General features: G+C 44.4%; 1 protein-coding gene across 2 annotated transcripts in view; it reads left to right on the top strand.

Moving 5' to 3' along the window:
• Positions 1 to 5653: 5653 nt before the first annotated feature.
• The window catches only part of kcnab1a (potassium voltage-gated channel subfamily A regulatory beta subunit 1a), a 174266-nt gene continuing 166843 nt past the window's right edge, over positions 5654 to 13076 (top strand). Inside the window, exon 1 of one of the 2 annotated variants that reach the window (XM_090218946.1) lies at positions 5654 to 5834. Coding sequence is in view for 1 of the 2 variants with exons in the window: in XM_036962191.2 (XP_036818086.2) it covers positions 10003 to 10298 (296 nt within the window). In the remaining variant the exon portion in view is untranslated. Of the gene's footprint in view, positions 5835 to 9339; positions 10299 to 13076 lie in introns of those variants that run through there. The other variant, XM_036962191.2, reaches the window with a different exon arrangement.

Here is a 13076-nt window from a genome sequence, read left to right as displayed (position 1 = left end):
TCCAACAGTTGGAAAATAAATAATCTCTATTCATCAGATTGAACCATGGATTCTAATTATTGATGCTAAGGCTTCTGTGACTAAAGCAAATACATAGCTGGACAAAGTGCATCCCTGTCTGGTCCCTCTTGATAACTTAGTGATACTGTCACTTTTTGAATAAACAAGTTCCTGATTTGATGATTTATGTTGAAAAATTGGGAGAGATTGTCTAAAAACATCCTATTCCATGTTAACCCTGTTTGATAAAAGTTCATACACTTTTGTATTACTATTTCTATGTGAAAAGCCAATACTTTCGCAATGATTGCATAATCCACATTCAAAAGTGACAATGAGTGGAGGTATCTGCATGACAATGAATCCTGATTTTTTTTTTTTTTTTTAAAGTAGAGGTGATTGTAGCCAGACAAGGTGATTGTAATTCAAACAGTTTGCTCTAGAGCTGCTGTGAGCATAATTTACATAAGCTTTAGTAATTTGGGATGTCTGTAAAATTCCAATCGGAATCCTTCATTGCAAGGAGATTCCCCATTTTGTAGAATATTAATGGCCTCCTCCAGCTCACCTAGGGAAATATTTTTATCCATATAAATTGTATCTGGTTCACTTATAATTGGTAAATTGGCCTGAGTAAGGAAATTGTCTAAATCGCGTTGAGCTTTTGTTTTCAGATTGATACAGTTTGTGCCGTGGATGGTATGTTTCTCTTCCTCTTTCTTAATAATTTGCCAAGCAAGCATTTCCCCCACTCTTACACCTTGTTCACCGTATTGTTGATGTCATTTGTTGTTTGGATTTCAGGGCAGCAATCTCTACAGAGCAGATGTTTATAACATTGTAATCAAGTTTCAACGTGTTCAACTGTTGAAGGGCATCAACATTTTCCTTTTTCTAGTATTTCTATTTCTTTATTGGTCTTATTGTTCTTTTGTGAAGAGTAAGACATGATGCAGCATGTCATATATGCTTCAAGAGCGGTTGGGAATACTTCCTTATCTACATTTATTTCCAAAAATATGTCTGTGTGTTGAGATGTAAACTCCTCTCTCTCTTCTATCTCTCTAAGTAACATTGTGTTGTATCGCCATGTCTTTGTTATAGTTATGTTATATATATATATAATGATATGTTGCCATAGGAGGTGTAAGCTTAAAACCTTTCTAGTGCAGGCGTTCCGCTAGCGGAACCCTTCGACAACATTCCGCTGAAAAGGCAGTGCGTGAAATTCAAAAATATTTCACAAATTAACTTCTTGGAACTCTGGGGGCGCTATTTCATTATTGGATAAAAAAAACGTTCCCGTTTTAAGCGCGATATTTTGTCACGAAAAGATGCTCGACTGCATATAATTGACAGCTTTGGAAAGAATCTGCAAATCTGCAAAGATATTGTCTGTGAGTGCCCCAGAACTGATGCTACAGGCGAAACCAAGATGAAATTTCAAACAGGAAGTGCACCCAGATTTTGAAAGCGCTGTGTTTCAATGAGTCCTTATATTCCTGTGTACGGGTCACGAATGAGCTTAGACTTCCTGTCGTTTCCCCATAGTGTCGACAGCATTGTGACCAATTTGTAGGCATATCATTGGAAGATTGACCATTTTACACTACATTTCCCAGGTGGTCGCTTGGTGTCCTCCGTCGCAATTATTGCGTAATCTCCAGCTGCGTGTATTTTTTTGTTTGCTTCCGAGGAGAAACACAACTGCCACAAATGATTTATCATCGAATAGATATGTGAAAAACACCTTGAGGATTGATTCGAAACAATGTTTGCCATGTTTCTGTCGATATTATGGAGTTAATTTGGAAAAAAGTTTGGCGTTGTAATGACTGAATTTTCAGGTTTTTTTCTTAGCCAAACGTGATGAACAAAACGGAGCGATTTCTCCTACACAAATAATATTTTTGGAAAAAAATTAACATTTGCTATCTAGCTGAGAGTCTCCTCATTGAAAATATCCGAAGTTCTTCAAAGGTAAATTATTTTATTTGAAGTTTGTGAGTGAGTATATTTCTTTCATTTCATTTGCGATTTTCATGAATAGTTAACGTTGCGTTATGGTAATGAGCTTGAGGCTATGACTACGCTCCCGGATATGGGTTTGCTCGACGCAACAAGTTAACAAGTCCAATACAGCAAATGGAAGATAAACTTCTTGTTAATCTACCCATTGTGTCCTATTTCAAAAAGGCTTTACAGCGAAAGCACAACATATGATTATGTTAGGTTAGAGCCAAGTCTCAAAAACACACAGCCATTTTTCAAGCCAAATATAGGAGTCAGAAAAAGCAGAAATATAGATTAATCACTCACCTTTGATGATCTTCATCAGATGACACTCATAGGACATCATGTTACACAATACATGTATGTTTTGTTCGATAATGTGCATATTTATGTCCAAAAATCTCAGTGGTGGGTGAACGTCTGTTCCTCCTCAGACAGGGGACGAGGAGCGCACAGGATTTCGCCTTGGCCTTCCAGACCCTGGCCGCCAGTGCGGGATGGAACAACAGGGCCCTGATCGATCACTACAGGTGCAGTCTGTGCGAGGATGTCCGTCGGGAGTTGGCCTGCCGAGACACCACCCTCACATTGGACCAGCTGGTGGACCTGTCTGTCCAGCTGGACAACCTGCTGACTGCCCGCGGACGTCTGGATCGGGACCTGTCAGTTCCATCCCCCAGCACCTCCGCTCCGACGCCCATGGAGCTGGGAGGTACTGCACTTAGCGTGACCGGAGGAGGGGCCTTTCCCTGCACCATCGGTGGCCGCAGAGGACACACTGCTGGTCGGTGCTGGGGGGGTTCCTCAGGGAGTCGAGGCAGCAAGTACTGAATTGTCTTTTTTTTTTTACAGAAAAAGTGAGTCACCCAGTAAAATACTACTTGAGTAAAAGTCTAAAAGCATTTGATTTTAAATACTTAAGTAGCAAAAGTAAATGTAATTTCAAAAATATACTTAAGTATAAAAAGTTGAGTGGTTGGAGCGTTGGGCCAGTAACCGAAAGGTTGCTAGATCGAATCCCCGAGCTGTAAACGTACAAATCTGTCGTTCTTCCCCTGAATAAGGCAGCTTACCCACTGTTCCTAGGCCGTCGTTGTAAATAAGAATTGTTCTTAACTGACTTGCCTCGTTAAATACAAATATTATATTCCTTACATGAAGCAGACTGCACCGTTTTCTTGTTTTTTAGCCATTGGCAAACTCCAACATTCAGACATGTTTACAAACGAAGCATGTGTGTTTAGTGAGTGGCCAGATCACAGGCAGTAGGGATGTTCTCTTGATAAGTGTGTAAATTAGACCATTTCCCTGTCCTGGTAAGCATTCAAAATGTAACGAGTACTTTTGGGTGTCAGGGAAAATACAAGGAGTAAAAAGCACATTATTTTCTTTAGGAATGTAGTGAAGTAAAAGTAAAAGTTGGCAAATATATAAATAGTAAAATACAGATTGCCCCGAAAAAAAATCTACTTAAGTAGTACTTTAAAGTATTTGCACTTAAGTACTTTACACCGCTGAAGATTGCCAACCCATCCCAAGCTCCCCTTTCCCTTTCTACTGCTGATAGGTGAGTTTCTTGTTTTCCTATCAAATAGGAAAATATCTTAATTATTTTGGCCGGCTGCATTGACATTCCATCTTACACATGTTAATATATTCATATTTAAAATCCCCATCAAAATCCATCTGTTTAAACTCTAGATATTTTTATTGGATGGGCTGTGTCTCAATCCATCACATCCTCCGATGTCGGCGGTGGAAAGTGGATGAGCTACAGCGACGTTTGTCAGACCATGCGACATCACGAAACATTGGTCTTGTCACAAAAAAAACCAAACTTCTGTAGCTTCCTGAGCGGTTCGGCCTAGAAAACTAATATGACTGCTCTATGGAAAGGGGAACTTCCTGAACGGTTCGGCCCGCTCTATGGAAAGGGGAGCTTCCTGAGCGGTTCGGCCTAGAAAACTAATATGACTGCTCTATGGAAAGGGGAGCTTCCTGAGCGGTTCGGCCTAGAAAACTAATATGACTGCTCTATGGAAAGGGGAGCTTCCTGAGCGGTTCGGCCTAGAAAACTAATATGACTGCTCTGTGGAAAGGGGAGCTTCCTGAGCGGTTCGGCCCGCTCTATGGAAAGGGGAGCTTCCTGAGCGGTTCGGCCTAGAAAACTAATATGACTGCTCTATGGAAAGGGGAGCTTCCTGAGCGGTTCGGCCCGCTCTATGGAAAGGGGAGCTTCCTGAGCGGTTCGGCCTAGAAAACTAATATGACTGCTCTATGGAAAGGGGAGCTTCCTGAGCGGTTCGGCCTAGAAAACTATTATGACTGCTCTATGGAAAGGGGAGCTTCCTGAGCGGTTCGGCCCGCTCTATGGAAAGGGGAGCTTCCTGAGCGGTTTGGCCTAGAAAACTAATATGACTGCTCTGTGGAAAGGGGAGCTTCCTGAGCGGTTCGGCCTAGAAAACTAATATGACTGCTCTATGGAAAGGGGAGCTTCCTGAGCGGTTCGGCCTAGAAAACTTTTTGAAAAACCTTTGAATGAGTAGATGTGTGTCCAATCTTTTGACTGGTCCTGAATGTAGTGTCTCACATCAACATCATGTAAGGTGTTGATACATAAACAGCTACAATGAAAATAGTATCGATCAATCCTCAAGCTTCTTAGTGGGCATGTGTTCACAAGACATCAAGAACTGATCAAACCAATAGATCCCTCCCCCTTTCATCTTTCCGCTCTTCGATGCTTCCCGCATTATAATCTATCCTGCACTGTTGAACAGGTGAGAGAGCGACCTTACTGGTGCCTCTGTAGTGGTCGTTTCCTTTAATGCAGGCTATTGGTCATTCCGGTTGTTCCTCAGCTTTCGGGGGAAATTATGAAAATAAGATTTAAACGGTGGCTGGTGTCCTCCATCCAGTTTAATCATTCAGTAAGCTCCGTAATTATTTATTTTTGTTCATCCACAGTTTTATGGAGACATGGAAGGGGGAGTGAAAGAGAGGGGAGAGAGAGACATGGAAGGGGAGACAGTGAGAGAGTGAGAGAGAGAGAGAGAGAGAGAGAGAGAGAGATTGAGAAAGAGAGAGAGAGAAAGAGAGAGTGTGGTGTAGACATAGGAGGGGGAGTGAGATAGAGAGTGGCTAGGGAGGATAGAGCTGGAAGGGGGAGTGAGAGAGAGAGAGAGAGAGAGAGGCTAGGGAGGAGAGAGACCTGGAACCGGGAGTGAGAGAAAGAGAGGCTAGGGAGGAGAGAGACATGGGAGAAAGAGAGTCTGCGGCTAGGGAGGGGAGAGGCGTATTCACAAGGGGGAGTGGGGGAGTGAGAGAGAGAGAGAAAGAGAGAGACACTAGGGAGGGGAGAGACATGAAAGGGGGAGAGAGAGTACAATAAGTGACTGTAGGAGAGGTGATGGATTGAGAGGGGATATTGGTGGAGAGAGAGGGAGAGGACGAGAGAGGAGGAGAGAGAATGTGTGGGTTAAAAAAGTTATGTCTCTTCTCTGTGTTGAGTTGAGGGGTGCGATCAGTCCCCTTTCCTTGCCTCTCGTGGAGTGCGAGGGCGGATTCCAGTGCTTATTGGTGTCCCCCTAGCTTGCCTCCCCCCTCCCTCTACCTCCCCTTTCCCTCCCCCTCTTGAGGTATTCTTGTCCATGACTCACCCGTCCCAGCACTGAGGGTATGTAACTGTTCTCAACATGGGCTCCTAAAAAAAGGAAACGAGAGAGAAAGAGAGCGAGAGAAAGAGAAAGAGAGAGAGAGAGAGAGAGCAAAACAACATTTCTGGAACTTATTGAGCATTTCTCAGAATCATGACGCTGAAGGTAAAAATTACTTTGGTTTGTTTTTATTGTTGTCATAACTGCTATTTTTTTTTTTACATTTTTTTTTTCTCCAGTCCTGTCTGTTCCCCTTATAGGCTGAGGCATTAGAGGATCTCACAGCCCTGTCTGTTCCCCTTATAGGCTGAGGCATTAGAGCAGGGGTGTCAAAGTCAAATGGACGGAGGGCCAAATAAAAAAATCAGCTACAAGACGAGGGCCGGACTGTTCGAATGTTCATTGAAAAAATTTTAAATGACGCATATAGTCTAGTGAACCTAATTGAACCTACTGAAAACCTAACAAATATATTACAATATGATCAGATAAATAAAGCAATATTTTCTTATGGCTCTGTCAGTAATCTTTAATTTTCAACAGACACAAAAGACAAATTTCCTTTATATAAATATCCCCATAACATGAACATTAAATGAAAGAAACCGGTATTCAAGGCACCATCAGTAGACTATATTTTCTATTTTAGCAAAAGTGGGCTAAATTTACTTCAAAGAAAAAACAATAATAGCAATTTTCTATCATCCACTCAACTGAAATATTTTTAAAATATAATTGGATTGAAATACAAAAAAATAAAGTGCAAAAATCTATTAATCAAAAACAACACTTTGTTTAAGGAGAAGTAACATGCAGTGAAAACAAATATTAAATTTTAACTTTTAAACTTGAACTGAGTAAAAACTCTAAATATGTGATTGCACAGTAATGTTCACTTGTTTGAGGTTGAGGGTGATACTTGGTGGTGTCCCATCTTTTCCACAAGTTCATCAATGTTCGGGGTAAGGCTCTGAGCTGAAGAAATCCTCAGAATTGAGTGGAGGTGTTCAGCAGTAAGTCGACTTCTGTGTGATGTTTTGTTCAGGTTCATCAAAGAAAACAGTTGTTCACACAGGTATGTGCTGCCAAACATAGACAACGTTTGAGCAGCCTGGATGCGCAGCTGGGGCATTGTGCCGGGGAGGAAACGGGCGAACTCCGCAGCACCCACTGCCGCATATTTTGCCCTCAGTGCATCATTGCATTGGAGGTCAATCAACTCCATTTGGAGGTTTGGTGGTGAGCTTTCCACGTCAACAGCAAATGGGTTACCGAGCAGTTCCAACCTGCTTTTTTGTGCTTCAAAGTCAGCAAATCGGCGTCGAAAGTCAGCGGCAAGCATACCTATTTTATCAGCCAACTGTGTGCTCGGGAACGCACTGGTAGAGAGCTTCTCTTTCATGGTCTGGCAGCTGGGAAAGTGGCTCAGAGCCTGTCGAGATTTGAGGCCTCGTTTTAATTCCTCTGCCTTTTGTAGCCTTTGTTCCATGTCCATATTCTTGTTTTTGTCCGCGTGTTTCGTTTCATAATGTCGTCTCAGATTATACTCTTTCAGTACCGCCACACTTTCTCCACACAGAAGACACACAGGTTTTCCAGCTACCTTCGTGAACATATACTCCGACTCCCACCTTGTTTGAAACCCCCGGTTCTCAGTATCCACCTTCCGTTTTGCCATTTTTGATGGGTATCTGAAAGTTAATTTTACTGTGATGCTGACGACTGCTGTGCCAATAAATATTGAAATGAAGCAGCCTACTGCTCGGTGCGTCACCTTTGCATTGTGGGAAATGTAGTATTGGTGCGTGTAAAAGATCTGCGGGCTGCCGGCTTGCTGCGGGCCGGTTCTAATAATAAATCAAGATCATCCCAGGGGCCGTAAAAAACCTTCTTGCGGGCCGGATGTGGCCCGCGGGCCTTGACTCTGACATATGTGCATTAGAGGATCTCACAGCCCTGTCTGTTCCCCTTATAGGCTGAGGCATTAGAGGATCTCACAGCCCTGTCTGTTTCCCTTATAGGCTGAGGCATTAGAGGATCTCACAGCCCTGTCTGTTCCCCTTATAGGCTGAGGCATTAGAGGATCTCACAGCCCTGTCTGTTCCCCTTATAGGCTGAGGCATTAGATGATCTCACAGTCCTGTCTGTTCCCCTTATAGGCTGAGGCATTAGAGGATCTCACAGCCCTGTCTGTTCCCCTTATAGGCTGAGGCATTAAAGGATCTCACAGCCCTGTCTGTTTCCCTTATAGGCTGAGGCATTAGAGGATCTCACAGCCCTGTCTGTTCCCCTTATAGGCTGAGGCATTAGATGATCTCACAGCCCTGTCTGTTCCCCTTATAGGCTGAGGCATTAGAGGATCTCACAGCCCTGTCTGTACCCCTTATAGGCTGAGGCATTAGAGGATCTCACAGTCCTGTCTGTACCCCTTATAGGCTGAGGCATTAGAGGATCTCACAGCACTGTCTGTTCCCCTTATAGGCTGAGGCATTAGAGGATCTCACAGCCCTGTCTGTTCCCCTTATAGGCTGAGGCATTAGAGGATCTCACAGCCCTGTCTGTACCCCTTATAGGCTGAGGCATTAGAGGATCTCACAGCCCTGTCTGTTCCCCTTATAGGCTGAGGCATTAGAGGATCTCACAGTCCTGTCTGTACCCCTTATAGGCTGAGGCATTAGAGGATCTCACAGCCCTGTCTGTTCCCCTTATAGGCTGAGGCATTAGAGGATCTCACAGCCCTGTCTGTTCTCCTTATAGGCTGAGGCATTAGAGGATCTCACAGCCCTGTCGGTTCCCCTTATAGGCTGAGGCATTAAAGGAGCTCACAGCCCAGTCTGTTTCCTTCTGTAGACTGAGGCATAAGAGGATCTCACAGTCCTGTCTGTACCCCTTATAGGCTGAGGCGTTAGAGGATCTCACAGTCCTGTCTGTTCCCCTTATAGGCTGAGGCATTAGAAGATCTCCGAACCCTATTATATTCTATATATTATTATATCCTGTAGTTTGAATGAGTGTTAAGCTGCAGGGTGATGGCTGGGAGAATGTTTTGTTTAGGTGACAATATCCCTGTCTGTGCGTTGTCACTTAGTGAGTTGTCCTAGCGCATGTCAGTGACCCTCTCCCTTCTCTACTTATTGGAAATTGTGTGTGTGTGTGTGTGTGTGTGTGTGTGTGTGTGTGTGTGTGTGTGTGTGTGTGTGTGTGTGTGTGTGTGTGTGTGTGTGTGTGTATACGGGCTCTGCACAGTGTTTGCCAAAGGATATGAGAAGGTGCCACTCCTCATTCCTACAATACAGTGAGTGACGGACGATACAGTAAATGAAGTCAGTTTGACTGTCAGACATGGCAGAGGTCAGAGGGCACAAAACCCCTTACCCTGCTTGATGAGGGAGGACCATGGGACGAGAACGAGAGAGTGGGGGGAGGGACATGAAAAGAGAGAACGACTGGAGTGGGGAGAAGAGAGATCGGAAAGAGAATGAGAGTGGGAGAGGAAGATACTGAGAGTGGGAGAGGGAGAGACTGCGAGTGGGAGTGGGAAAGAATGAGAATGGGAGTGGGAGGGAGGGAGGGAGAATGAGAGTGGGAGGGAGGGAGAATGGGAGTGGGCGGGAGGGAGGGAGAATGGGAGAGAAATAGACGAATGGTAGACAACAATATTTGGATAGAAAGGGTTGATGAGGGAGGGAGGGGAAAAAGGAAGAGGAAGAGGGAGGGAGGAAGAGAGGGAAAGAGTGAAAGAAGGAGGGAGAAACATGTCCCAGATTCCCATGCTATTTAACAGAGAGCATTACCAAAATGAGCTGATAGAATGTCAGAGAAGAGGGGAACATGACAGCATGTGTGTGTGTGTGCAGACAGATATGTGACTGATCGTAAAGCAGGAATATACTTGATGTGCTGTAGTAGCAAGCAGACTTTCCACGCAGGACTTTTTCTTTACTGACAGATGAAAACTGCCTCTTCAGACCAGGATCCTGGGGATAGTGTTATACCGTAGTACGTACACTGTAATTGAAAACTGTGAATTAGTAGATAGTATTATAGTACGTGTTGTATTGGAGTAGTACTTCCTTCCAAATATGGAGATTTAACTAGAATGGTATTTCTATTGGATGCTTGACAGAGATGATCAACTTTCATGTATTTGATCTATCTGTAAATTGAGACATTCATAACACACACACACACACACACACACACACACACCATGTGGTCTGCCTGCTGAGGGGCCTACCTGGGACTCCTCTGGGTGTGTCTGAGAGAGACGGACAGAAGACGGGAGAGACTTAAAAGAGAGAAAAAGAGGAAGGAGAGCGGGTGATTCAAGGAGATGTACCTGTACAAAGCCACCTGTTCAGACATCCCTAACCCAAAGCAGAAGGGAGCCTCCAAACAAGCGGACAAGGGCCCAGGGGGACCGACAGGACAGGGGGGTCAGGGTGGCCAAGGAAGGAAATGTCAGCAGGGTTCGGCGAGGCCCGGGGCAAGACCCTACACCCCTCTTATGCTGTGGGGTGGACTGAGAGCCAACACCACTCTGGAGGTCAAACAACTGGAGGAGTTTCTCAGTGTCCACGCTCTGTCACTACAGGACACTGTGATGAACCAGACCCACATGGCCTACAGGTAATACTCCCACGTACTGGTGTGTGTGTGTGTGTGTCGTTAACGCTGAGCAACGTTGTGCAAATGGCATACAGGTGTCTGTGTATGTGTGTGTGTGTGCGGTAAGTCATTAGTATTGGATGTAAGGGGAGCTGATGCTGTCCAACCTGTTTTGTTTAACCAGTGTTTGAAAATGTGATATGGATACAGGAAAAGGGGGATATCTAGTCGGTTGCACAACTGAATGCATTCAACGGAAATGTGTGTCTTCTGCATTTAACCCCTCTGAATCAGAGAGGTGCGGGAGGGGCTGCCTTAATCAATGCCCACGTCATCGGTGGCCAGGGAGCAGTTGATGTCGTTGTTGTTGTTGTTGTTGTTGTTGTCGTTGTTGTTGTTGTCGTTGTTGTTGTTGTCGTTGTTGTTGTTGTTGTTGTTGTTGTTGTTGTTGTCGTTGTTGTCGTCGTTGTTGTTGTTGTTGTTGTTGTTGTTGTTGTTGAGGTTTTATGGGACGGATTATAATGCCGTCCATTTTTTAAAATATATTTTTTAAATAATTTATTTATCAAATTATTATTAGAGGTGTTCTAATAACAATCTGGTTTTCTGTATTTGTGTAATCACAAATTTTCCGTATAAATTGTGTTTTCTAATGAAGCTTTGAACAATAGTTTGAGTTATGTAATGTCTACTTGGCCTGAAAACCCTATTAGCCGTGCCTTCTCTGCCATTGGATGGTCATTTGTATGCCCAGTTGATGCCAGCTGGATGTTCTTATAGAGGTTTGTCTGCTATGTGGCATTGGGATGTCTGGCTGATTGCTACTGTGGTTTTCTCTAACTTGCAGTTGACAAGTAGCTGGTGTGGGTGTTAGTTGAGAACTAGCTGGTGTGGGTGTTAGTTGATGAGAACTAGTTGGTGTGGGTGTTAGTTGAGAACTAGCTGGTGTGGGTGTTAGTTGATCAGAACTAGCTGGTGTGGGTGTTAGTTGATGAGAACTAGTTGGTGTGGGTGTTAGTTGAGAACTAGTTGGTGTGGGTGTTAGTTGATGAGAACTAGCTTGTGTGGCTGTTAGTTGATGAGAACTAGCTCGTGTGGGTGTTAGTTGATGAGAACTAGCTGGTGTGGGTGTTAGTTGATGAGAACTAGCTGGTGTGGGTGTTAGTTGATGAGAACTAGCTGGTGTGGGTGTTAGTTGATCAGAACTAGCTGGTGTGGGTGTTAGTTGATGAGAACTAGTTGGTGTGGGTGTTAGTTGAGAACTAGTTGGTGTGGGTGTTAGTTGATGAGAACTAGCTTGTGTGGCTGTTAGTTGATGAGAACTAGCTCGTGTGGGTGTTAGTTGATGAGAACTAGCTGGTGTGGGTGTTAGTTGATGAGAACTAGCTGGTGTGGGTGTTAGTTGATGAGAACTAGCTGGTGTGGGTGTTAGTTGATGAGAACTAGCTGGTGTGGGTGTTAGTTGATGAGAACTAGCTGGTGTGGGTGTTAGTTGGATTCCTGGGATATTGTTCACCCCCGCTAGAGAAGAGTTGTTCTCATGTGTGTGTGTGTGTGTGTGTGTGTGTGTGTGAGAGTGTGTGTGTGTGTGTGTGTTGTTAATTTTCTACTTTGGGAATCTAGGTGTTCTGTTTGTGGTTCATCACCTTGGTGACCGTACAGAGCAGCTGTGTGTGTGTGCGTGTGTGCGTGCGTGTGTGCATGCGTGCGTGTGTACTCTGGGTGTGTGTTGTCCAGTGATATATATTTTTACCTTGATGATTGTTCTTTCTTTCCCGTCTCTAGAAACATACAACTTGGCCGTTTAGGGACGTTAACATGACCACTCAGGGACGTTAACATGGCCACTCAGGGATGTTAACATGGCCTCTCAGGGATGTTAACATGACCGCTCAGGGATGTTAACATGGCCTCTCAGGGATGTTAACATGGCCGCTCAGGGATGTTAACATGGCCTCTCAGGGATGTTAACATGGCCTCTCAGGGATGTTAACATGACCACTCAGGGACGTTAACATGGCCACTCAGGGATGTTAACATGGCCTCTCAGGGATGTTAACATGACCGCTCAGGGATGTTAACATGGCCGCTCAGGGATGTTAACATGGCCACTCAGGGATGTTAACATGGCCACTCAGGGATGTTAACATGGCCTCTCAGGGATGTTAACATGGCCACTCAGGGATGTTAACATGGCCGCTCAGGGATGTTAACATGGCCTCTCAGGGATGTTAACATGGCCTCTCAGGGATGTTAACATGACCGCTCAGGGACGTTAACATGGCCACTCAGGGATGTTAACATGGCCTCTCAGGGATGTTAACATGGCCACTCAGGGATGTTAACATGGCCTCTCAGGGATGTTAACATGGCCTCTCAGGGATGTTAACATGGCCTCTCAGGGATGTTAACATGGCCTCTCAGGGATGTTAACATGACCACTCAGGGATGTTAACATGGCCGCTCAGGGATGTTAACATGGCCGCTCAGGGATGTTAACATGGCCGCTCAGGGATGTTTTTGTTGTCATTCAAAGAGAGACGACTCATTTTCATGCACATTTTTTCATTGAAAAATACTGCACCGAACATGGACTGAGGAGACTGGGGAGGGGAGAACGTTCACTAATGTCCTTTGTCCAAGACACTGAAGAGGTTGTTTGTTCCATCACATTGGAATGTGCAGCGTTCGACGTACACGTTATCAGAGACCTTTATCAAAGTGGATGACAATCTGTAAAAAAAAAGAAAAGAAAAAGTAGAATGAAAATATTGAACGACCGGCCCTTTTCATAGATAT

The sequence above is a fragment of the Oncorhynchus mykiss genome, chromosome 24 (genome assembly GCF_057628025.1).
Source record: "Oncorhynchus mykiss isolate SJ-2025 chromosome 24, ASM5762802v1, whole genome shotgun sequence".
NCBI classification, from domain to species: Eukaryota; Metazoa; Chordata; class Actinopteri; order Salmoniformes; family Salmonidae; genus Oncorhynchus; species Oncorhynchus mykiss.
This window is presented reverse-complemented; position numbering and strand designations above follow the sequence as displayed.